Genomic DNA, 26714 nt, shown 5'->3' with positions numbered 1-26714 from the left:
ATTAATTTTACAATCAATTTGGTTAATAAAATTTAATTTCTTCTAGCTTAAATTTAGTCTGAATTAATTTAATTGTTCGACAAGTATTCTAAAATTATGCGTAAAGAGCAGTCATCAAAAAACACTTTGTATTAAAAGTAGTTGCCAATTTTCGGTAACTTCAAATACGATTTGCTGGGCTTGACAGAAGGTATGAGAGATGGAATCATTCCAGATTCTCTTCATTAACCATAAAAGTTTTTTTTTTTTAAATGAAGTACTTTAAACATATTTTTAGTTTTACATTTACTAAACAAAGTGCTACTTAATCACGACCCTTAATATATATTTTTAGAATTCTAATAAGAAGTGACGTAATAATTTGTTTATGTAATTTTTTGGGGGAAACAAATCAATGTTTAAGCGAGAAAAAACGATATTAAAACTTGATGAACTATTAACAAGGAAGGTCGGCATAAAATTATCAAAATCTATTAGCTAGAGAAAATTGGAAGGGCTTTGAAAGGTGCTAATTAAAAAATCTTTTCAGTTTCATCTGGCGATCAAAATTTCTTTTTTAGTGCCAATTAAACTGTTTTTTAATCTTGACATTTTCATTAACCTGTTAACCGGGGAATAAACTTTTGTTCAGTTCGTTTCACAATAGGAATTGCTTTGTAGTTATAAATAATATCACAACACCTTAAGTAATTTCCTTGATGAAAAATGACGTTGTGCCCATTGCAGTAGTAGGTTCAACATAATATTTCGTCATACCGAGTTAACAGGCAAATAGTTAACCAGATTTCGATAAGGTTTATGTTCTTTCTTCTCATAAATACCAATTTGTGATTCTATGCGCATGTTTCTTTTGTGATAAGGATTCTAAAAATATATATTAAAGACTGTGAATGTCGAACACTCAGCAAAATCATAATTAATATTCAATAAATTTAGGTTCAAAATTCTGTAAGACATCGTTTGGAACGCTGGAAAATACGAAGAGCAGTGCAATATGGGCAACACCATTCCTTGAATTGCCGATCTTCACCACACGATGAGAAATTCTACCAAGGTCGGAATGTACGTGACAGTTGCATCAGTTTCGCTACTTCCACTTCTTTCATCAATTTCCAGTCAATTACAAGTCGTTCACCGTCTATTCCAGCTATCAACAAACTTGAAAACTGTTCATCTCACCCAGAAACAATTTGCGTCAAAGATGATATTGTGTGAATCAGAATTTTCGACATTGGCATTGTATATTTTATCATTTTATGTTGGTTATTATTGAATAAAACCAAGATCTTTTTTCGTGTACCAATTTTTTTTATTAGATTTTGACGTTTCCTGTAAAACAAATTTCAAAAACATAAAAATTAATAAACTGCTGCGAGAATGGTTGAAGAACTTAGTGGCGAAAGTTACTATTGAGAAATAATTCAACAACGTAGAAGTTTTTACGGAGAGATATTGAAGAACTAAGTGGAAAAAAGTTATTAGAGGTCTTTTATTTAATTTTATTCTAGCAATATAGAAAATATAACATGAAGCTACTTACAAAAATATTCTCGCATTAAATAAAGCAGTTATTTAATGACCAGGCAAAAAAATTTTTTTTTACCTCATTCAAACGTTCAGCTGTAACTTGGGGATTTGAAACTCTGGTGAAGCTTAGGAAACAGGTGCATACCTGCCAAAAATTTTATTTCTATATTTAAAGTGGTAGTAAAATGTATGCTTTCTATACATTCCTTGCATTTATAAATTTCATTTATAATCTTTTTGACCATCACTATTTCTAAAAAAATTAAGCAGATACATTAATATTTAATACTGTAGTGGTAGTCCCCATGAGCTCTTTCAAAATGCAGCGTATGTTTCTGCCTAAAATTGCAATTTAAATTCCATTTTACTACCACTGGGGTAAATCATCCCCAAAAGGATAAAAAAATGGCAGGTATGCAGGTGTAACTTAGGGATTTGAAAGTTAACTTTTGAAACCCCCAATTTTTTTAGGCAAATTGAAGAATTGACTTACACACCAGCAATAAAAAGGGACATTTGTTGATCTTCACAAATAGATGATTCATAAACAATGAGATAGATATAAATAACTCTGCGTCAGTTTACGTTTACAAATCACTCATTAGAAAACTATTTTTATTATGTTATAAACAATTAATTTTACATTTTTTCTAATTAGGTCCAGGTATTTTGTGTAAGGTTCGTTTTTGTAAAATTGTGAAAAAATTACTTGTCATTTGCGCATATAAAATAAACGTCAAGTCACATTCTTTCAACCAGGGTCCACTTTTGTGAATTTGTGCAAATAGGGTCCGTTATTGCAAAAAAACTTTTTCAAGGAGTTTTTAAATTGTAAAGACATACAAGATTATGCTCAACAATGTAAAATTGTAATTAAAAAATTAAGTTTTAAAAAATAAACAGCATTTGCAGCTACTAAATTAGCGATGCAACATATAAATATTTGGTATTCAGCCTATACTGCTGAATGCAGAATAATCATTTCGGATGAATAAAGGAAGAAGCGTCTGCCAAAGACAAAATTTAGTTCGTTTACATCTGTCTTTCTTCCCCCCCCCCTTCCTGGGAAGGGTTTATTTGATTAACAAACAAATTTGTGAAGGGTCCGATTAAAATATAAATTATTTTGTGAAGGGTCCGTTTTTAAGTTAAAATATTTTGTGAAGGGTTTGTTTTTATGAAAAGATATTTTAACGGACCCAAATTTCTTCTAAACAGACTCATCATACTTCTTTTACAAATAAAGGTTTTTTTAGAAACAATAATTAAAGTTATGTACAGAAAAAAATTGAGACTAAGAAAAGTCAGGATAATCTATTAAAGAATATTTCAAAAAATATAACCCAACGTAAACTTTGAAAACAAACTATGATACTACAAGTTTAAAGATCCTAGATCACCATATTAAGCAGTGTTGTCATATGGATCGCACTTTGAAATGGATTCTACATCATTCTCCTCAGTTGAGTACCACATAAATTCGTCTTCACCCCCCATCCAAAGATTTCGAAACTCAAAACTTTTAAACGATTTTACAATAACATTTCAATTCACATTTTCCCACGTGCTTCATATCATTACACACATGATGTTTATAGAAATAATAATTTACATACACAGACAGTTGTTGACTTGTACACTTGACAGAAATTTTCTATCTCGTAATAAAAAAATAGAGAGTTGACTTTATATCTAGCAGTGTCGACTTATAGAGTGGAAATTATACCTCCATCGCAATTATTTGAATTAAAAAAGAATATTGTGTTAATGCAAATTTTCATCACCAGCATTTTTGGCATTTCATTTTATGTTGAAATCACTATATAAAACAAAGTCATGTTTGAAAATCTGCAATTCTTATTATCCCTAAATTATAAGTTAAATAAAGTTCTAAAACTTCCAAATAGATAATTGCAGATTACCGAGAAACAATTGGTGCAAAAAAGTTGCCTTGGAATACAGAGCATTTTATGTAGAATCCTTATCTCTTTTCATGTCCTGTGGCACATAAGACTCTCAGTCTTACTATCAACTCCCCCCCTCTCCATCCTGTGCCATGTTAGTTTTGGATGTCTTCTCCATTGCTATTTCTCTGGTGCTCAAGACGACACTAGAAATTCTATCCCTATCTACTCTTAATATGTAGATAAAAAAAAACCTTCTGATTTTAGTTTCTTCCTCGATGGGTCTTATTATTGTTTTCTGGAATACCATTTCATTGGTAATGGTGTTAATCCAAAACATATATTTTGAAAAAATAAATTTTTTTTTTGTGCTTCAGTCAGTTTTAATATTTCTGCACTGATCTTATTAATGATTTACATAAATTTAATATCACTTTGAAAGTCATATCATTCACTATTATAGTCACAAAGACGTAAGACTATTATGTTGCAATTTTCTAAATTACAATTAGTTTTTACGTTTTATTCCACCTTTTATAAATTATGAACAACATAGAAAAGAATTAAAAATTTAAAGGTTTTACTACATAGCAAACATTACATAGTGGGTTAAAAATTACAAGGCTATGAAGCTGAGCATGTATAGTCGTAAACTCAGAATCAGGTCGGCTGTTCAATGCCGGTTATGAAATAAAATATCCTGTTGAAAAAATAAAGTTTATTAATAGGAATGAACTAAAAATTGGACCACCAGGCATAATATCACATTTAAAGCAATGAATAGACACTTTTTTTCAATAGTTTATTGTTGCTCAATAAAGATTCACAACAATTTCTGAAAACTTAGATGTTAAATAACATTTTAAAATATAAATACAATTGGTAGTAAATTTAGCATGCTAGGAAAAATTATTTAAAAAAAAAGAAATAAAAATAAGTTATTACATCAAAAATAAAATTAGAAAATCTAGAACATAAGATGAATAATAAGAAAACAACATATTTCTTAAAAAAGCAAACTTATAGGCTTTGTCCAAAAAAGGCATCAAGTAGGAGAAACTCCCTCATATGACTATATTTTTAGGCTCCAAAAATATACCCCCTAAAGAAGAGAAAAACATTAAATTTGTAATCAAACTTTAACACTTTACATAACATGGGTCATCTGACAATTTGGAGTCAGCATTTTTTTTAGTCTTGCTATATCTAGAACAATGATTTTAATCGTTTTTCTTTAAGCGCTACTTTCAGAATTACAACAGTCTTAAAATGCAAAATATCCAATTTTCACAGTCTTGCAAAACATTTTACATTTATTGCGTAGAACTTAAAAAACTGTTAAACTAAATTTTAGTGTGCTTATTTCAAATAAGAAAAAAGTTCTTTATCTGTTAGCTTTATTTTCAAAAACTTGCTGTAGTTTCTCAAAATTCAGCAACTTTTTGAGTAGATTCAATGAGCTGTGCTAAAATTTTAAGATTAAAGTGAATTTTCCTCAGGTATTAATAATAATATAATGATTTTAAAAGTTTAGGTGAAATATAGCAGAAATCAGTTTAAAAATTCCAGGAAATGACCATAATACTGTTAAAAGTGCATATTTCACAACTTCAAAAGTATGAATCTTTTAAAGTAAAGCCTATAGAGTAAATCAGCATTCTAGATAAAGTCAAAATCAGTTAAAAAATAATAGGTTCCAAATTGAGTGCTGGTCTATGTAATAATTTCACAACACACATACTAGAATGTACTTTGAAGAAGAAGAAAAATCAGTAAGATTAATGAAAATTAATAGACATTGATGAATATTACAATATCTAAAAAAAAGAGCTAAGAGAAATTTTTTTTCATAACTTGATGTAGCTAAATAAACATAACTAAAATCCGTTCTAAGATCCTAGGCACCAAAAAAGTATTTTTCTCATAAATTATTGTAATTAATTTTTCAATACGTGATTAATAAAAAAGAACTATTTACAAATATAAAGTAAAATGTCAAAAGATTAAAAGCTCTTGCATATAAAAAGCATTAAACCTTTGAGCTGAAATAAGTAGGGTTTTTCAGGAATTGAGTAGTCAAGTGCTTATTATTAAATATAATCGTTCTATCTAAATAATTAATATCTTACTACTAAAAGAAAGCATTAGCATAAATATGAATCCTTGCTCTTATAAAAGATAAATTTACTCATTTCTATCAACTCTCTGTCAACATTAATTTAATGCAAATTCATAAATTCACATTTAATTTATGTATATCTAAAAAAACTAATAATGCTCTCAAACTCTATTGTGGAAACATTCTAACTATAAGTTTTGAAATAACAAAAACAGCAATAGCAATGCTAGAAATAAAGCTAAGGACACACACACACAAAAAAAAAAAAAGATGAAAATAAAGTAAAAATAGAAATTGTGACATTTTTTAACTATGTTGCATAGTCTATCATAACAAGTAACACATAAAAATTAATCTTAATCATTAAAAAAGTACTTGAATGTCATATAAAAGATACTTAAGCATCATTGAAGGATCATTTGAATGATACATAAATAAATAAAAAGTATACACATCCATTCAAAACTTTACTAATTTAGCTAAAATTAAATTACTATTAACTAAGCTGAAATCAAAAAGAAAAAAAAATGGCATGTTTTAAATAAATATTGATAGTAGATGAATTTGCTTATAATAAAACAGAAAACATAAAAATTTCTTGGAACTGATATTTTGAAGACCAGGTGCAATCAATTCCTCCAACTACAAAGCTTGATTAGTACTGTAACTCAAATTTTTTTTGTGGTCATAAAAATTTTATTAAATTTCAAGTAATTTTTTTTCTTAATCACATAAATGATTTTTTTTTATCCCTTTAACTTGATATTTTTTTAAAAGATCACAATATTCTTTCAGAGCTAAAAAATGCAAACTATACACAACCGAGAATATAGCAATTTTTTGCCTCTTTTCTTGTATTCTAGACAAAATGAAAGGATAACTGCCGTCGGGAAAGAACAAACTTGCTTAGTTCAATCACATAGTTGGCATTGTCATTATCAATAATGAAGAATACAGTATTGGAATTTAAAAATATAAGAATTCCATCTCTATAAATCCATTGTTCTGAACGAGTTTGAATGGAAGAAATGTTTATGACTAACGATGCCCTAGCAAAAGTTGAAAAAATCTTAAATTTGGAAATAAAATTAATCATATATAAGGATAGATATCCAATAATAAATAAAAGTATAGTATTTTCTTCCTTTAAAACTTTTCTTAAAAAGGTCTTTACATTTAATATATGACCCAGAATATTATTCATATATACTTAAGCTAAAGTAATCAACTTAGTAACTAATCTAAGCAATTTTACATTCATTTAAATCAACAATAATCATTTTATTGAAATAAAAACTACAAAAACAGATAGGAAAATTACTTTTCCATTTTATCATCATCAAAATATTTATTTACATATTTCATACTAAAATCATATATTTTACTAAAACTACTGGTAATATGCATCTTATTAAAATATCTAAATCACTAACATGTATAGATTTTAGTAAAAAATAATAATTTTTCACATAAATATACATTTAGAAAAATACTTAGAAAATTAACTTTTGATTAAGATTACTCACTTAAATAACCAGAGTACAATCATGATGATAATAGCGATGACAAAAATAATGCATCCTACAGTGAGGTATCTTCTCTAAAAATAAAATAAAATTTATTGGTTTTTAATAAAAACAACAAAAAAAACTTGTCAAAGATAAAATATGATTCAAAATTAAAAATTTGAACAGTAAAAAGTATACTTGAATAACATTCTACACATATATATGACAGATTATGGAACATTAACCATTATTAATCCCAGTTCAGCTCCTTAATTTTCTTAATAACATCAAAGAGACAAGAAAAATTGAAAAAATTTAAAGCAAATCTAAAACTTTCACAACATATAAATAAACAGTTAATTTTTTACAACGAATAAAATTTTATTTAGAAAAAAAACAGTTTTGAAAAATAAAAGAATCGTTAGTTCTCTTAAATATTTTGAGGATTTAATAAATTTTACACAATACAAAACATTATTTTTCATCCTTTATTGTTGGCTATCCTAACAAATCACCACAATAAAGTGCACAGCTGCAGGAGACGTTTTAAAATTTTCAATAGTAACATAGTTACAAGTTATTCATAAAATGTTATTATCTTTACTCTACCCTAAAATAATGGAAAAGACACTTTCAGTTTTTTAAATTTTTCAAGAAATACTTAGAGAATCATTTTATAACTTTAGAAATGTTTAAATCATGCACTTTCTCATACTTATCACTAAAATTCTCATACTTATCACTAAAATTCACTATTTCCAGATATCGGGAGACTGATAATTAATTCTGAACAAAAATAAGTATTTTGAATATCTTATGCCAAAAAATAAAGCAATAAACTATTAAAATGTATTGATAACTTTGGTTGTTATTTCCAAAAGCAGCATAAAATACAGTATACCTATATTTATGGAGATTGTTCTAACAAACTAATCCATTGTTCTTTGGGTTTTTTTACCTTAATTTTAAAAATACTCTATAAAATTTTTGAACTATTAATTAATTACAAAATGATCATTAAGAAAAATTGTGTAAGATATAAGTATTAAATGTAGTTACTTCATAATGCACATGCACGGAAAAGAATATAATTTTTTTCCCCTTAATTTTGTAGTGAATCATATTTGATAATTAATTAAAAAAGTTTGATTTGAATATCTTGAAACTGTAAAAAGTTTCTAGCAATTTTCAAAGTAGTTTTTATATTTTTTAAAAAGAAGCTCCAAATAATGAGGGGTTTACCACAAATTTCATTTTGTATTGTTAGACAAAATTTAATAATAAATTATAATACCTCACAATAATCGTTAGTACATCTAAATGTGATGTTATAAGGGAAGAAATAAAATAGACTTTTACAAGAGATACCCCAGTGTAAAATTTGCTTAATAGTTCAAAATAAAATTTGGGGAAAATCTTTTATCATTTAGAGCTATCATTAAAAAAGTACAAAAATTACTTTAAAAAATTGCTAGAAACTTTAACATTTTAAAGATATTCAAATTGGACTTTTTTCATTATTTACTAAATGCAATTCACTACAAAATTATGAAAAGAGATTTTAACTAGTATGAATGAACTACTTTAAAGGATCATATCTAAAGAAATTTTTAAAGAATTTCTTTCAAATTTTAAAAGAATAACTTTATTATTAATTGAAAATTACTCCAAAAATTTTGTACAGTTTTTTTCTAATATATTTAAAGTTATAGCAAAAAAATGTAAGACAAAAAGATGTTTTTTTTTATTTTATAAAAATGTCTATATCTCCAGAAATATTTAAGCTACATTTAAGAAATTTTATACGATTATTTCAAATAACAATCAAAGTAATTGACACAAATTACAAGCATATTGCTATATTTTTGCTATAGAGGGTTCAAAAATACTTATTTTCGTTTATGATTTACTGTCGGTGCTTCAAACCAACCTCTGAAAGTTATAATATTAATTGATAAGTATGAGAAATCATATAATCCAAACACCTCTGAAGTTATAAAATAATTCTCTAAATATTTCTTGAAAAATTTAAATAAGTGTCAAAAACTGTAAGGTTCTCTTCTATTATTATAGGGTAGTGTATTTGTAAGTACTAGAGATGTGAATAATGAAAATTGTAACTAAACAATTTAAGGGCTTGGGACAATAAGCCACATTTTACATCCTACTGTTCCTTTGTACAGTTTCACAGATAGTTGCTTTTTAAGTTACTGAAATTTCAATATAACACCATAATACACAGAAACATCTTATTGCCTACATGGAAATAAAAATTTCAACCGAAAAGGCTCTTTTGAAACACTTAAAAATGTGGCTTATTATTATATTGTTTTCTATGCCATTCAAATAAAAAACTTAGACTGTAAGTACAATTTTAGTGAATTTCGGAGCATCATCATCTTCTTTAGCACTAAAGAATGCTTTCAGCTAAGGCTTATGAAACATCAAGCTGTTAATAAGAGAATCCATAAAGATTTCTTTATTAATAACATAATTGATCTTAAGTTAGATATAAATAGGTCAATTGAAGAAAGTGTTTCACATAACATAGTTCCTATATATGAGGTAAATATGATTTTATTAAATTACATGTGATAAAATTTCAGTTGCGTTATATTTGATACAATCTGCATGTATTACAAATTTATTTCTAAAAACTGATTTTGAAAAAGAGTTAAGGCCTGTTTACATGGTCCAATTTCCTGAATTTGAGAAATTGGACGGACTTCTCTGTCCAAGAAATTGGATGATTCGTCGACACTATCCAAGTTCTTGAATCTCACTGATTCGTTGAAAGAAAAACTTGCGCATGCGCATTGTTCATATTCAATATTCTAAAATAATACTTACATAAGTTTAAAATTATTAAATAAATTCAAATGAAATCATAATAACACAAATAAACCGCAACAGATCAATTTATTTGGACTAAAATATATGAAAACAGACAACAAAATGACATAGTTTGCTGCCTGCTTGTTGACGTCACAAAACCTAAGACGCTGATTGGTTAAGGGAGAAAAAATTTGGATGGAAAGTAGAACATGCTCTACTATCGTCCAAGAAGTTGGACCAAGTTCTTGGATGGTTGTTTACAAGATCCAAGCTGAAAGCAAAACAAGTTTCCATCAATATCAATCAATCTCTGTCCAAGAAATTGGATCGTTTAAACAGGCCTTTAGTTATATACTACTACTAAGCAAATTATCATTTTTGTTTGTACCAAGCTGCTAAGATAAGACAGATCTCTGTCCAAGAAATTGGATCGTTTAAACAGGCCTTTAGTTATATACTACTACTAAGCAAATTATCATTTTTGTTTGTACCTAGCTGCTAAGATAAACATTTTAGTTACTTTAAAAAAATATTACTATTTTCATACTTACAAATTTAGAGGATCTCATTTGGTTTTCGTATCCTCTGATTTCTCTATTTCCAGACAAACTAAGCTTATCAACAAATACTGAATGCTTATCAATTCTATCCATCATAGTAAACTGGAAATAACAAGTTTGGGTATTTAATAGAAGAAAAGTAAAATGTTTACCTAATAAATCTTTAAAGAATATGGTGAACATTAAGTTATTCCTTTATTTCACTTTTAAACTAGCATACATTAAGAAAAAAAAATATGCTTGATTTAAGTAACATGAATTTTTTAAGTGAAACACGATATTATGTTCACAGTTTAAGTTACTGATCATATCTGAGCAGCTTAAAAGTACTGCAAAATGTTTAGAAGACAATGAAAAGCACAGATTTTATTAGTCCTAATCACTGATTATTAATATGTCACTGATTATAATTCTGATTCTAGTACTAAAAATATTTATTTATTTCATATATATATATATATTCTTCTTAGGCACTGCAGCCAGTTACAGGCCAAGGCAGTTTCAGTCAATTAACTCCATCTAGATCTATTCAATGCTATATTTCTCCATCTTTTCTGTCCAGGTCATCTAGATGTGATCCGCCCGATTTTTATTTCCCGCAATTTCTGAATAGTTTTTTTATGGGGTCGGGTTGTTAGTCTCGTGCCCAGCCTGGAGGGACAGGGTGTTCCTCTTCATCGGGTGTCTCCCCATCGGCCTGCCCGGCTATATATACATAGATTTATTTATGTTCATATTTGACATATATTATACACATATATATCTCCAAACAACTAAATCTTATTTTTATTAAATAATAGATCATTTCATTAAGTCCTAACTGCCTTCAAAGACTCACTGCTTCAGGGTTCTTCAACATTTTAGGCACCATTGCCTAAATTTGAAAATCAGACTGTCAGGTTCACTCATAGAGTCAACATCTACCTTCATAGTGAATTTCTAGTTTGATTGCATAGACACCCAGACTAATTTATCATGTTTGGTGCATGCAGAATGATGTGGTCATGTCTGCTTTAATATATTAGTTAAGATTAAATTAATTAAAATTAAGGCAACATATGAATTAACAAAAATTTCTGTACTGTTAAAAAAAAAAAATGAAAATTACTGCTTATAGCAGGAATGGCGAACCAATGGCACGCGACATAATATTTTGGGCACTCCACCAATCACAATTGTTGTTACACTATGAATTGTTATTACACATATGTTATTACGCTATGAAGCATATGTAACAATTAAATTAAAATTCACAAAAAACAAACAAAATATCAAACAATTATTAATAAAAAAATTAAAAATTAATACTAAAAAACAATTAATAACCGTAAAAAAACAAGCTAACAATAAATAACTAGCAAAAAAATCAAAAGTCCTGCTTAAACTAACATCTTAGAACCTAATAGTTATTGGTCATCTAATCTGCAACAACAGAAGTCACATTGATGTTACTTTAAGTTGAATTACTTGTATAACTGAGACATTGCAAAATGTATTTTTTTTCAATGTAAATAGTTTTGAGTTGATAGTATTTAGTATTATTATTTTCCCAAGAATCGCGAAGTCAAAATTATTTGACGGCACGTCTATGACCACATTAAGCAATTTTTTAGAGAAAATGGCACGTTGGTGTATAAAGGTTCGCCACCCCTGGCTTATAGCTTAATGAGACATGTGTAGTTTTGATTACAGCACATTATACCAAAATAAAAAAATTAAATTTTAAGGTATATGATAGTATCTTATAAAATGTCTTTTTGTAACAAAACAATTCCATTTATTTAAAATTGAAATATTTCGTAAGATCAATACGGTATAATAATTTGATAGTAACTAATTTGAAAGGCTTTCAAAATATTAATTTTAACCCAGATAATTTACATCAACTTAATACTGCATTTTTATTTTTAAAGTTACATTAAGTTTATGAATGTTGTCATCAAAATATTGATTAAGTACAAAAATTTCATTAAAAATTCAAGCTAAAAAAATAATTAGCTTACATCAACTTGAACAACCAGAGCAAGTTCAAAAAACATTTCATGCAATTCAGCAAGAGACTTTTCTAGCTTTAAAAAGTCTTCATGTCGTCTCTTTATTTCAGATAAACAATAAAGAGTCATGTCAAAATCAGGAAAAACCTTTAACATAGCAGCTTTTTAATGAAAATTCAAAATACATACCTTATTAAATAAAATAATAAGCTAGAACGAGAAAAATTAAAAAAAATAATTAGCTAAAATTATAACAGCTTTTTTAACAGATAATATAAAGCCCATTAAATTTTAAAATAATATCTATTAATCATAAAAAGTGAATAGTTAAGGCACTGGTCTATCACTGTGAAAGACAGGGAATAAAACCTACCCAGCTTTAGATTAATTACTACCAACTAGTCTGAGAAGTCTGGTACATACAGTGTGCAAAAAAATTTAACATGTCTTCCTAAATAACTTTTGATCTAATGATCACTTTTTCACATTTTAGGACTCAATCTTAATGGTTCAAAGAGGTAACCTCAAATATGCTAATTAATTAGTGCAGATGATATTTTAAGTTACGGAACCCAACAAAAAAATATACTTTCTCTGAATAAATACGCCATTTCTTGACAGATTTGGATTTCTGACTCCCAAAATATAGGGGGTAGCCACAATCTGTGAACTATGGTCCTAATACTTTAGTCGGGAGAGCAGTCCGAAGTTTAGACCCTTAATGTTAGTTTTATTTATTTCTCCATATCTTGAGAACGTTTTAAGCAAAATGAAAAATTTTAGAACACAATTATAAAATCTGTCTGGCCAAAGATAATTCCAAGTAAAATATAACTTTCAGCATAAATTTGCTATTTTTTATTATTTTATTTAATAGTCGAAGAAATTTGAATTGTAAAGTATACAATTTTTTACATTATTTTAAAGAATGCAATTTTAAATGGCAAAATACGAAATTTCAGCAAAATCGGTCGAATAGTTTCTGAAAAATCGAATTTAAATTCGCCTAAAAGCTTTAGAGATATGTTGAGATGCACAAAAAGTAAAATTAACTTTAAGGGCAGTCAAATTTGAAACTCCTCTCCTGACCAAAGTAGCATCCTGACCGTATTTCCTAGGTTGCGGCTACCCTCCATATTTTGAGGATTAGGAATAAAAATCTGGTGGAAAAAGTTTTGTTTGTTTAGATGGAGTAAGCTTTGGTATCTGATTTCCCAATTCAAAAAATTGTCCACACTGATTAATTAGCATATTTGAGGTTATCCCTTTATCTTAGTCCTACTTTCCAATCCTAAGATCCAAGCATTAGATCAAAAGTTATTCAAAGTGGTGAATTTATAATTTTGTACACAGTACAACTAGTCTGATACAGAATGTTGCCATATTCCTTTTATCATGTCGTTGGGTTTGAAATTGTGGAACCTTAACCTCCATGACCTGGAGGTTGTTATTTTGTTGTTGTGATTTTATTATTAATAAAAATAAAGCTAAAATCAACCAGCATCAATAAGAACTACAAAATAGAGTCCTAGCAATTTATGTTAAGTATTAAAAAAAAACAATTGCCAACAAAGATTACTGTAATCAAATTTTCTAATCATTACATCCCACTTATTGTTAGAAAAGGAAAAATGTTAATATTGAGATCATAATTGAATATTTAAATTTTGTGATGCTACGATGATAACTATACTGACACTAAAAGTCTTTTACTATGATCTCCTGCCAATTCTTTTTTCATAATTAGTCAAAAAATATTTCGTTTTGGTAATTGTTTATACTGATCCCAACTACCATTGATTTCAGTTAAAAAACAATAAATCAGAGACAAAAATCTTTTAAAAGAATTTAATATTACAATTTAGTATATTAAAATATACTTTATTCTTTGCTTTGTGTATGTCAGTCAATTATCCTCAGATTTGACCCTTTACTATTTGGAAAACATAGTTTTAACTAAATTTCATTATAAGATAAATTTTTTAGAGGCAACAAATTCTTTCATTTTATAAAAAGTAAACATTTAATTTCCATCATACAATTTTAAATTTCTGTCTACCTTGAACAAATGCTTATGGCTGTTTGATATGGCTTTTATGTTCTTTATGGCCTATGTTATGAGTGTTATGTAAGGTTAGCAGCAAAGTTTTTTAAAAATTTCAGGAACTTCTTCAAAAAATTTTAAGTAAATTTTATGGGTAATATATGATTTTTCTAGGATAAAAACAGGTCATGCCATAGTTTATTACATAACAGAAGATTATTCCTACTCATCTATACACATCAGAAATAATTGCAAGTCATAAAATAAATTTCTGAAATTTATTAAGTCAAGAATGAAATCTCACAAGTGTAAAAATGAAGTATCATCTGTACATAGAATACATACAATTAGCAAAAATTAAGGGCATAATTCAAGAACAGGCAAAAGTGAGAAAAAATCAAGAGAAAAAATAAATAAACACCAACTTGGAAAAATTAAATATACTTCATTAAATCCAAAACAATTTGTAAATTAAAATGTAACGCCAAATAAAAAATTAAGGAATATTTGACTAAAACATTATGAACTTAAAACTATTATAAGCGATACATTTATTAAAAAAATACACAATCTCATTTCTTTCCTATTCTTATCAGATTAAGTATACAGAAAATGTTTTAATAATTTATGAAGTAAAAATATGCCAGACAAAAACAGTATCAATTTAAATATTAACAAAAATAACACTGTCTTAAATGGTATATACTTTAAACAATTCAAATTCGCATATTTCTGATATTTATATGTACAATTAAAGTACACAGAAAAGTTTCCAAAATCATTTATAGAAAAATAAATTTAATGTCAGATGAAACTGAAGGAAATCATGACAAAAATCTTGCCAACTTAAGTTACATATACTGTAAACAATTCATTTTCTCATCCTCTGCCTAAATCAATTGTTGAGACCACACTCAATCTTGCACTGGAATCCCTCAGTCGTTGGTGGGAAGAAACTAATGTGGTAGTAAATCTGAATAAATGAGCCACTCATACAAAATACATTTAAAATGCTTGTTTTTCTTTTCAATATACAACTTTTTAGGTCAGGAAATAATTACCGTTTGAATAAATATATCAGTCTTCAGTCCCATAGCTTCTTCAAAATCTATCCTTGCTAAATCAGCTCCAGCTAATAAATATAAATACAGCAGTTGAAAAATGACTGTGCAGCAATATCAAAATAAATAAAATAAATGTATAATTAAAATTTTATAAATTTTTCTCTGAATTGCATTTAAGGGAGTCAATATCACCCTTCTTCTTACCTGATTCTGTAACTATAAGGGCTACCAATAGATCCCATGCCTTATTTTGTGGTATGAATAAATTAGTGCTTTAGAAAGCAAGGTTTCTTGATAAATATACCAATAAAATTCACACAATAAACATATTGTTTAAAATACATACTTATGAGCAACAAAATTTAAAAAAAAAATATTGCGATTATTTCAGGTAAATAGTCAAGCTTTGCACCTTGCTTTAACTACAGTTAGTTCTGCATAACAACACTCCCATTTTTAAAAACTATGTTTATAATCTTTAAAAACATGCTAAAAATTTTCTATGGCTGCAACACAGCAAATAAAGCACTGCACATACAAAAAATTTACAAAAGTGTATACATTATTTTTAATTATTAGTAAAAACTGTAAAATTCTTTTCTTTATTAATAAAATAATTTTTTTAAAAGAAATTAAGAATATATATATATAAAAGTTCCATACCAATACATTATTTTATATTATTAGTAAAAACTAAAAAATTCTTTTTTTTACTAATAAAATAATTTTTTTAAAAGAAATTAAGAGTATATATATACAAAAAAGTTCCATACCAATTTCTGCACGCCTCCTGACCTGAGCTTTGCATTTATCCTTATACTCTTCTTGAATACTGTAATAACGAGTAATAATACTTGCCAGTTTCTTTTTCACATACATAATCTAATAAAAAACAATAAGTAAGCATTGAAAAATTATCCCCATAATTACTCTTTTGGAAATTTTTTAAAAAGAAATTCTCTCTAGTTTCTTGAAAAGTAACTCTTTCCAAATGACAAAAGTAAAATACAATTAATACATAGTCATAGTTTTACATAGTTGTATTTATTTGTAGTGGATCATTAGACTTGTAGATTAATTATTTGTGAATTAAATATTCTTTCGATAAGTAAAAATAATTAAAAAATTTTTGAATGCAGAATTTTTTTTTAATTTCAAATATTTTTCTTTAGCTACTTAAATTTAATGATACTCTAGATATTATTATTTGCTTTTTTTTTAAAAGAAAAAATAGTATACCAGAGCATGTTTCTGTTTACGACTTTTTTATATCAACTATTTCAGCTGTTTTAGATAAGGTTTATGAATTAAAAATCACTATATTGTTCAAAATGTTTCAATTAATTAAAAAAAAAAAATCAGTGAATGAAATTCAAAATTCTCCACAATCAAGCTATTTTCTCCTTTCTTCGTTTTTCCATTTTGAAGGACCCAATAAAAAAAACTCTTTCCACACTATTTATATTAAATTGTATAATATATAATTTCAAAATGCATAGTCAAAAGTTTTTAAAATTGTTTTAATTCATAAAACATGTTTATAACACTTGATATTATTATAGAATCCAAAACAGCTTAACATTAAATTAATTCTATTTTTAAGACCCATATTGATTATACTGCTTCTCTTTTTTTATAATATATTTAAAATAACAAAAAAAAATGTTATTTTCATGACTTGTTTTTCTTCTGTTTGTAAAAGACACAATTTTCAATATCATGGTATATATTCAAGAAAAATCTGATAAAAATATTTTATTTTAAAAAAGATACATTAGATTTTCAGGAACAAAAAAAATTCAAATGCTAAAGTACATTGCAAGATTGATATACTATGATTCAAAACCAATTGATGTCAGCATTTTATAAATCCCTTTTTTATCTAAAAAAATGCAAAAAGAAAACTGAAAAAGTGTGGTTTATGGTTTAAGTGAATTTTAAATATAACGAAAACATGCATGAATTTTCAAAATATTTCAAATCAAGAAAAATAGCAAGTTTTTGGAAAAAATTCTTTCAAAGACAGTTAAAACTCATAAGTAATGACTATAACAGAAGTGAAGGAATATATTTTTCGTTAGTTTGAACTTTTTTGACTCTTTACAAATGACATAACCATTTATACTATTCAGTACAAACCATTTGTACAGCTTGTATGAACACAAACACTATCAGTAAAAAAAAAAAAAACTATATAGTTGCTTTTTTTTAACAAATAAAAACATAGTCCTATCCATAAAAAGTACTAATTTTAGATGAATCTAATCCTTTACTTATTAATAACTCATTAACTTATAGTAGAAAGTATTTATAGGACTAAAATATACTTGAGTATTAAATATGCGCAGTTCAGTTTCAGATCCAGTAAATTTTTGTGGATCAAATTTGCTTTCCATATCTGAAATATAAAATAACAAATTAAATAAAAAAAATCTTAATTAACCTCAATAACTTCCCCTTTTCAAAAATATTTCCTTAAACATTTAACAAATTTCTAAAATCTGATTTAGATTTTATGAGCCTAGACAGCCCAAAAAATAACTTTTTAAACATTAAAAATTTCTATCACATTTTCACAAAACTGTGACTTCTCCAAATTAGTTTCATTTATGTTTTTGTAATCTTCTTTGAAATCTATGAGAGGGATTTATTAAAAAGGATTTAAACTTTACTAGAAATTTTAAAACATAATTAGAATAGATTTTTGTGCAAGCTTAAGTTGGCACTTAAATAAAATCAAAAGACATACGATACTTCTAAAAATTGATTAACTACATTTTATAATTGAAAATAAAATCTCAAAAAAAAGGTACAAGGAAAAAAAGGTTTAATTTAATTAAAAAATTATAAGAAAAGCTGTTTATGCTACCTGCTGCCAATTGTTTCCTTAACATTAAGAAGAAAAAAAATCTGACAAATTTATAAACTAACAAAAACTATTAGCAGAAATACAAACTTGTTTTATTATAAGAAACAATGAACTTTAATCAATAGCTCACTTCTACATAATAACCATTAATCATAGAAAGATGCAGGTTATATGAAATTCATGTCCATTTTCTAATAAAACATTATAAATTTCGGCACAGATAAAACTAAGAAAGAATCCTCTACTACAGAGAAAATATAAAAATTGATCCTGTTATAATTGAGATAATCATATATTCAACACAAAATCAATGAACATGGAGAATTAAGAATTTTAAAAACAATTTTTGTTTAGGGAAAAAGATGTCTACGCTAGCTCTAGTCACTGCAAGCAATTTAGCATTTATACATAGTTTGCAGAAGTATGGTTAGCAAGCACCTATTGATACCATAAATAAATGACTTTGCTATAAATTCATATTTTGAGTGACTATTAAAATGAAAAATAAACTTCAAAAGAAAATAACAAATTAGGAGGCATCTATCAAACTTTCTATTTTAAATACCAATTTATAAAAGTGAGATTAGCTATCATAGTGAATAAACCAGCTTAGTACATAATATTTTCTGACAAAAAAAGAACAAAATATTTATTAAAATTTTAATTTTAAACATGAAGTTCATTTTTGTCATTAATGCTATATTTAATGGAGCCAATAAGTTTTAACAGAATTAATTCAATAAAATGTTTTAAATTTTAAAATTAAGTAATACATTATTTCTACAATTGTTTGCGCGACTGGTCTCGATTCGAAAAATAAAATATAAATAAATTAATCATTTGAATCTAAAATTTTAAATAACAATTACACTAAAAAGCATTCATTGTTGCAATTATATTAATATCACAAATGTAAAGTAACAAAGCAATGATAATAGGTGTATTTAACAAACAAAATGTTAAATTTTAAAAATTGATTATTTTAATATTATCAATAAAAATATTATCAAAAAAAATATTTTTACAATTCAATAAATTATCATCATGATCAAACTACAGTGGGTGATCGGTTAACGAACAGATCGGTTAATGAACAGATCGGTTAACGAACACTTTCACGAAAGATTTTTGTGTTCGGTTAACGAACACATATTCGGATAACGAACACTTTCAAGAAAGATTTTTTGTGTTCGGACAACGAACACATATTCGGATAATGAACAAAACGAATTCTAACGAACACTTCTCGGCCTGAAAAAAAAGTACTATTAAACGTTTGTTATCATTTTGCATACAAAATAACATCACTGAAAGGAGAAATATTTAAAGCATGCTTAGTATTGATAATTACTAAATGAAACTTGAATTAACAATGAATTTAAATTTAAAGGTCATTCAATAATTATTATTATAAAGCTTAAAACACTTCTCGTTTACCACTCTGAGAATCNAAATAAGAAAACAAATTTCTTTACCTCTTTCTTTATTCACAAGTTCAGTAATTGATGCCTTAATACTATCATAATGAGGATAAAGGGCTATAAAAAAATAATTTCATCAAAAATTGCAATTAGATAATCTTTAAAAATGTTTTACGGTTTGATATCTATAAGACATACAGAATAAATCAAATGAAATCACATTATTTAAAAAAAAATTCGTATATATATATATTGACATTCAACATAATGACAAAATTTCAATGTATATAAAGTTCAACTTGCATTTTTAAATTAATTCAGAAAATTTAAGTATTGTAACATTTATTTCATTTAATAAATTTAAAAAAAAATATTTTTTTTGAAAATTAATGATATTTTGTAAGAGGTTTGTGAAAACAAGCAAGCAAAAATGTGCAAAGAAAAGTGAAATCTTTTGGTTACTGTTCCTTTAAAATAACCAATGAATTATACTTAGTAATTTCTAACCCTGTAAGTATATTACATAATGACATTTTTTCTTAGTATTCTATTGATATTCACCAGTGTTATATTAGGTATTTATGTTATGATACTTTTAACAATTGATATTTTGTAAGAGGGTTATGTAAATAAGCAAGCAAAAATGTGCATAGACAAGTGAAATCTTTTGGTTACTGTTCCTTTAGAATAACCACTGAATTATACTTAGTAATTTCTAACCCTGTAAGTTTATTACATAATGATATTTTTACTTAGTATTCTATTGATGCTCACTGGTGTTATATTAGGTATTTATGTTATGATACTTTTAACAAATGTTAACTTTATTTGAACATATGCTAGTGAAATATATTTAAATTGTATTAAATAAATTGAAAAGTGAATTAAGTAGTCAAAACATTTTGAAACTGACAACAACCAGAAGAGGGAAAATCCTATCTTTAAATCAAATGCAATCAAGGTTGAGTCAAAGAATATAGAAAGGAGAAGTCCAGCTCTTCGAATACATATCCAACGAGGGGAACTGCTCAGTTCGGTACGCTATACCAGAAGAACAACATACAGGGTGAGCAACATACTCAGATTTAGCACAGTGTCATTTGAACTAAGTTCCAGAGCATGCGCATATGAAGCAAAGAGACAGTAAAGAGGAATGTCACCTGTGAACCTGTTGCCAGACAACTCTACATGCATGGTTGAGTAAACAGCTTCCAGCCAACTGCCATTTTATTGTTTCTTTCTATACCAAAATGTGTTACCAGATTTAATTAACATGAATGATATAAATGTAATTTCGAATGAAAGTCTTAATTAAAAGTACAGTACTGTTTGTCAATAGTGTAAAAACACAGAACAAACCAAAGATTAAAAAAAAGAGAAAACTTTTCTTCCTTATCTCAACGCTTTCCGATTCCTAGGGCTGGTTAGGAAGAGAGGAAGGGCAAACCTGTTTATAGAACCTTTGCTGTTGTGCCCCTAAATGCTATTTTTTCCTTCATACACAGGTACCACACCTTACCTTGGGGAACTAGTTTACATTATGTCAATGAAAGCTAAATTTCTTCCCCTATGCATGTTCTTTGGTTGAGTACTCAAATGAAATACACATATAAGTGACCCTCGCGAACCATTACTAATTTAATTTGATGATTATAATGAAATATGACCAAAATTTTATCTAAACTGAAAATATTTTTGTCAATATTTCCCTATGAAAAAAAAATAGTAAAGACATACTGAAAATAGGGATAATAATATAAACATAGTTGTCAGTAACTTCTTGAATAATTTTTCAATTATAATTCATTTTTTAGTTAAAATAAGCAGATCAATGTTGCATTTTACATTTTATAAGCAATTAATGATGGTTTTGTTTTTTCATTTCAACAATCTATGTGTTGCTTTTGTACAAAAAGTTTTTTTTGAATAGGCTAAGATGGTGTTTAGATTATTACATCTAAAATTACTAGAACTAAAAAAGAAATAAAATTCATTCAAGAATAATTGACAATTATAATTTTAAAAGTATAAATGGAAATTTCTTTGGAAAAATATTGCATAATATCAAATATTATTTCCTGTATTCATTGTTAATATTTATTAATAAATAATTATATCTGGCATTTTATTGTGATTATCATACCTACAAAAAAAGTGGATTAATTGTTTTCACGTCTAATTCATTACATTAATTCATATTTAATTTTTTCAAGCAAGAAAAAATACCTGCATCTGTTTGACTGAACTCCAGAATATCACTTTGAAGCCTAACAAGTTCAGATATTTTTAAATCAAGGTAATTGAATTTGCCATTCATTTCTTGAATCTAAAATAATTTAGCAGCTTTTATTAACTAAATATTTGAATACACAAACATTAAATAGCAATAACAACTAATAATTATATCAAGCTTCAAACAAAATTTCATTAACAAACAAACCATAATTCTAAAATTGAAAATCCAGAGTAGAAAAATGTTAATGATAATGTAAATTGGGTTTAGGTTTAACATTATAAAGCTTTAAAGCTGAATATTTAGAAATCACACATCTACTATGCAGTTTAACTGTTTATTGCTGATGATAAAATAAAAATACCTTCTCTAAATCAATTAGCTAATTTAACTACTTAAATGCTTTAATTATTAATAAAAAAACTATATCATTAATTAAAAAAATAGGTTATCAAATTTAAAAGACTAATAAGTAAGCTAAAATGATTAAATTTGAGTTATTTTAAAACTGAACTAAAACCTAACTCGTTCCTATAAATTTCTAATCCAAAAACTTCTAATAAATTCGGAAGTCCCTATCAGTTTATTCCACTGAAAAGTTTAGCCATTACATAAATCTGAATATTTGAATCTTATTTGAATGTTTTTCTCAAGTATATTCTAAAAAAAACCTTTGTCTCTCATCTCCTTTCTTGATTTATTGACATAATAAAATAGTAAATATTAAAATGTATGAATGATATAGTTTAACTTCAATATAGTCCAATTTTCCAATGACAAATGTTATTCCAAAGGACAGACTTTAAAATTATAAAATAGCACATATGCAGTATAAAAAAGCCATTAAACCCCAAACAACATACATTCAATACATATTCTTGATATTCTGTAAAATTCAGCTTCATAAATGATAATTACTCACTAAAATTAATTACCTTGCTTAGATAATCCAATATAAATTCTCCATTTTCATCTATGATAGGATCTTCAAATCTAGCACTTATAAACTTTGGTTTCTCACTTTTCTGAAAGAATAATAGATTACTTGATAATCGTTCATATTATACAGATATTTCAAAAATTAACATGCTTTATAAAAACAAAAATATTGTAAAAAATTCAAAAATAAAACAAACATGATGTTGATAATCAAAATTATTATAGAATATCTAAAATTTTCAACCTCAAATTTCAATGAAAAAATAGGTCACCTTTATAGAAGTTATAAAATAAGTTGTACGCTAGTTATAAGGGGATCTCCCAGCAAAAAATCCTGAACTGCACATTTGACATTTGCCTTTCAAAAATATCAACATTTTTATGAAACATACGTGAAAAAATGAAAAAGATTAACATTAGAGGGGGCAGATCGAAATATGAGCAAAGGGAAAACATATCAAAAACCTTACAAATTATTAAAGAATAAGGCAATACTAAAAAATCTAAACCTGTTTGATTGCATTGCAGAAGGAAACTGAAAGGAAATGAAAAGTTATTGAGAAAAACATATCCAAGTTTCCCCAAGCAATTGAACTAGTTAAAATGTCTTTAATCCCACTTTCTACAAAAGTGATTTGCCAATGTTTTTTTTTCTTCACTTGAAATCTTAATTTGTTTTTCTTGACTTCTTGATACTTTGTAACCCCTAAGGTGCAAGCTTCATCACTTCGTTTTTGATAAGAATTTTTATAATATATATTCAGGGGTGATTGCGAGCCCAACTCAAAAATCCTGAATTAATTTTTACACTACAAAAAGAAAAAGGAAATAGGTTAGTGCTTTTTAGCTGCAACAATTTCAATTCTAAAATCAAAAGGAATAAATAAAAATTTAGTACAACTCATAAAATAAATGTAAAAAAGTGATAGACATATGCAAGGAAGATTAAAAGTCTCTTACATTATGAAATTCTGCCAGTCTGTTTCTCATAGCCATTTTGTTTTCTTTTTTTCCTCTCCAAAAATAAAATACTGTAAGACAAAAAGATAAAATAAATCAAAATTTAATTTATAAAACTATTTTCAATTTATAGAATTAGTTTCAATTTAAAAGAAAAACCAAAAGTAATAAAAATATTGCATAATAATACGATTAGAACTTTTAAGATAAATATGTTTTCATTCACATTCTTCCATTTACTTAAACTTCTTATAAGCTGACAACGACAAAATGAGATTTTTTCCTAAGTTAGCATATAGTTTATCTAAAGTAAGAGCTCCCCTAGCCAATCATCTGGACAAGTGGAGGTGACAATGGTAATGAGGTATAACTATTTCAAGTAGGGGTGAGGGGGACACATTTTCGCTCGTGTCGGCGTGAGAAAGGAAATCCTTTGCTTAGCTCTATTAGCCCTGAGTGAAAAGAAGCTACTTTCCTGAAGTGGGATCAAAATATGTAGTTTTTTTTTAAATATTATTTCTCTTGCAGAAAAATTGCAGAGAATTCCCTTCTGCATCTATAAAAAAGTAAAATTTTAAATAAAGGATCTAAAAAAATTTTATACATTAAAACTAACTTTTAGTGTTTTGACTAAGGAGCTGCAAATAGATTTTGTTCTGAGGTCAGTAAAACCTGTGTCCAGCCTTGAACACTTCAGTAAACTAAACCATGATTTATTATATAAATAATTAAAGGCTAAGTTAATATAGGATAACTATTATTATTTTTTGTTGCTTTGTAATGGAATATGGCAGGGGTAGCCTGGATGGTAGGACATTGAGTCCATGTCTAAGAGGTCGTGAGTTTGATTTTGGTCAGCCAAAAACTCCCTGTGTAGTAAATGGTGACTAGTGCACATTAAAACTGCCAGGTCACAAAATCCTCTAATTTCCCATAACAAATCAATACCTATGGGGGTACTGAACAGCAGATTGATTGTTCTCTGGTACTGACCAACATTACAAACTGTAAGTGAATGGATGTATGTATAGGTTCAACTTTTAAAACGGGTTGTGACATGTGTATGGCTCAAGTTGTATTCTTGGACGTAGATGGTGCCACTTAAAAACTGGAAATGCACCCTCTGCACTTCACCAAGCAATCTTGCTGGTATTGGCAAGTAGCATTAGAGACAAAAACAACATATGTCAACAACATACATCATACTAGTACGTATAGGGAGAATCAACAGAGGATTCAAACAAGTCAGAAAAAAAGGAAACAAGTAAGATTTCATGAAGAAAAAAAAGCTAGAATAAAAATTTGCACAGCATGAATACGTATAAAATTAAAAGCTATTATAATTAAGCAGTCTTTAGACCGCTAGCATCTGTCAGAGACTTCCGGTGACATTTTGACAAGTTGCAAAGTGTTTAACATCCATTATTTGATCACTTTCGCATGTGACCTATTACACATTTTATGGATGGTAGCAACCTGAATCTGTTCAAATAACCAGCAAGACAGACATGGAAAACTCTATGAAAAATATGAGGCATATAAACATACAATAATTTAAATGTTACATAAGAAAATGAAATTCTAAGTAGAGAGTGGCACGGGGAAAAAAAGTAACACAGATTAAGGATTGTCAATCAAGATGTTCATCTGGCATTTACTGAAATTCACATAATACAGCTTGAAATTTCCAAGAAGATATGTACCTAGACCACTGGGTTTTCCAATGTTAAACCCAGTTCCTAAAAAGCATACATATTAGAAAATGTGTGCGGTATTTCCATACCATTATTTGTCTTTTCAAACTACCATCAACAAGGCGCCAAAGGGATTTTAAACTTACAGAATGTTTAAAAAAACAGATAAAGGTTTGTCCGGGAGTGGCTACAAGTTATACCCTTTAAGTTAGTTATTTTCTTGCAGGCTACTGCTCTGAAGTTACAAAAACTTAACGATCCATTTGGCATAGATCACAATAAGGAATTATTATCAAAAGTTTTGCTAGTGCTTAAGTAATAGTAGTACTAAACACCATTTCAAAGGTGAATAATTCTCAATTATTATTAACTCTATTAGTACTTTTTATTAGTATTAGTATTCTCTATTAGTATCGAATTCAAAGACAGTGAATACAAATTGGCAAATAAGCAGCAACCAAACTTCAGATGTTCCTTGTAGAAAACCAAGGAAATAGAGAAAACAAGTGCAAGCTAATAAACGAACAGAAAACACTTCAAAAATAATTAGAAATTATATAACAGAAAATAATTTAGTAAGTAATACTTCTTTATACTTCCCTATTAATTTGTTTGCAGGAAAAAAAAATCCTAGAAATTTTAGAGAGTACAAGTTATTGATTGAATAATTTAAATCCGATCAATGGAAAAATAAAAAATATATTTATATAATTGCCGATAAAATTAGCAGTTTTATTTCTACTTAAATTTAATATGGATAACGTTTACTGTTTCCTTAACATTTTTCAGAAAATCTTCAACTCGATACAAACTTTTACATTATTCTATAAGCTTCTATTCCAGCTTAAGAGTTTTGTACTTTTTAGAATCAAAATCACAAAAAGGAGAATGAAGAAACAAGACTGAAGAAATTGTTTACTATTTATAATACAGCTTCCGGTTGTTTATTTCTGCTTGACTTAAAACCGATTATATTACTATTAAATTTAAATTAATTTAAATTTCGTGCACTTTGCTTCTGCTATCTAGTTTAAGAAGCATGC

General features: G+C 27.0%; 2 protein-coding genes across 3 annotated transcripts in view; one reads left to right on the top strand and one right to left on the bottom strand.

Annotated features, from left to right (window-relative positions):
• The window catches only part of LOC107452238 (diuretic hormone receptor-like), a 186923-nt gene extending 185624 nt beyond the window's left edge, over positions 1-1299 (top strand). The window contains exon 14 of the mRNA XM_016068585.3: positions 937-1299. Coding sequence (XP_015924071.1) covers positions 937-1215 — 279 coding nt within the window. The 3' untranslated portion in view covers positions 1216-1299. The remainder of the gene's footprint in view (positions 1-936) is intronic.
• A 2915-nt stretch (positions 1300-4214) lies between these two features.
• Positions 4215-26589, bottom strand: LOC107452232 (syntaxin-1A). 2 transcript variants are annotated; one of them, XM_043041187.2, is made up of 12 exons: positions 26484-26589; positions 23978-24048; positions 23014-23103; positions 22072-22171; positions 19900-19962; positions 17883-17953; positions 16329-16437; positions 15553-15623; positions 12457-12594; positions 10445-10555; positions 7077-7150; positions 4215-4533 (listed from the first exon to the last, which is right to left on the bottom strand). In XM_043041187.2, the coding sequence occupies exons 2-12, from the start codon at positions 24011-24013 to the stop codon at positions 4512-4514; spliced, it is 885 nt and encodes a 294-aa protein (XP_042897121.1). In that variant the 5' UTR covers positions 24014-24048; positions 26484-26589; the 3' UTR covers positions 4215-4511. The 2 variants fall into 2 exon arrangements, with proteins under 2 accessions (XP_042897121.1, XP_042897122.1); XM_043041188.2 differs by lacking the exon at positions 12457-12594.
• Between the last annotated feature and the right edge of the window lie 125 nt (positions 26590-26714).

This window comes from Parasteatoda tepidariorum, chromosome 5 (assembly GCF_043381705.1).
Source record: "Parasteatoda tepidariorum isolate YZ-2023 chromosome 5, CAS_Ptep_4.0, whole genome shotgun sequence".
NCBI lineage: Eukaryota > Metazoa > Arthropoda > Arachnida > Araneae > Theridiidae > Parasteatoda > Parasteatoda tepidariorum.
Note: the sequence above shows the minus strand (reverse complement) of the source record. Positions and strands in the feature narration are given on the sequence as shown.

What these genes read in the sequence shown, in the direction of transcription:
- LOC107452232 (XM_043041187.2), bottom strand. Translation starts at nt 24,013, where the DNA reads ATGGCTATGAGAAACAGACTGGCAGAATTTCATAAT. An exon ending in CTGATATATTTATTCAAACG is followed by an intron (nt 12,595 to 15,552) that starts GTAATTATTTCC and finishes GCTATGTTAAAG; the next exon opens with GTTTTTCCTGATTTTGACAT. An exon ending in ATTGTACTCTGGTTATTTAA is followed by an intron (nt 4,534 to 7,076) that starts GTGAGTAATCTT and finishes TCTCTTCTTTAG; the next exon opens with GGGGTATATTTTTGGAGCCT.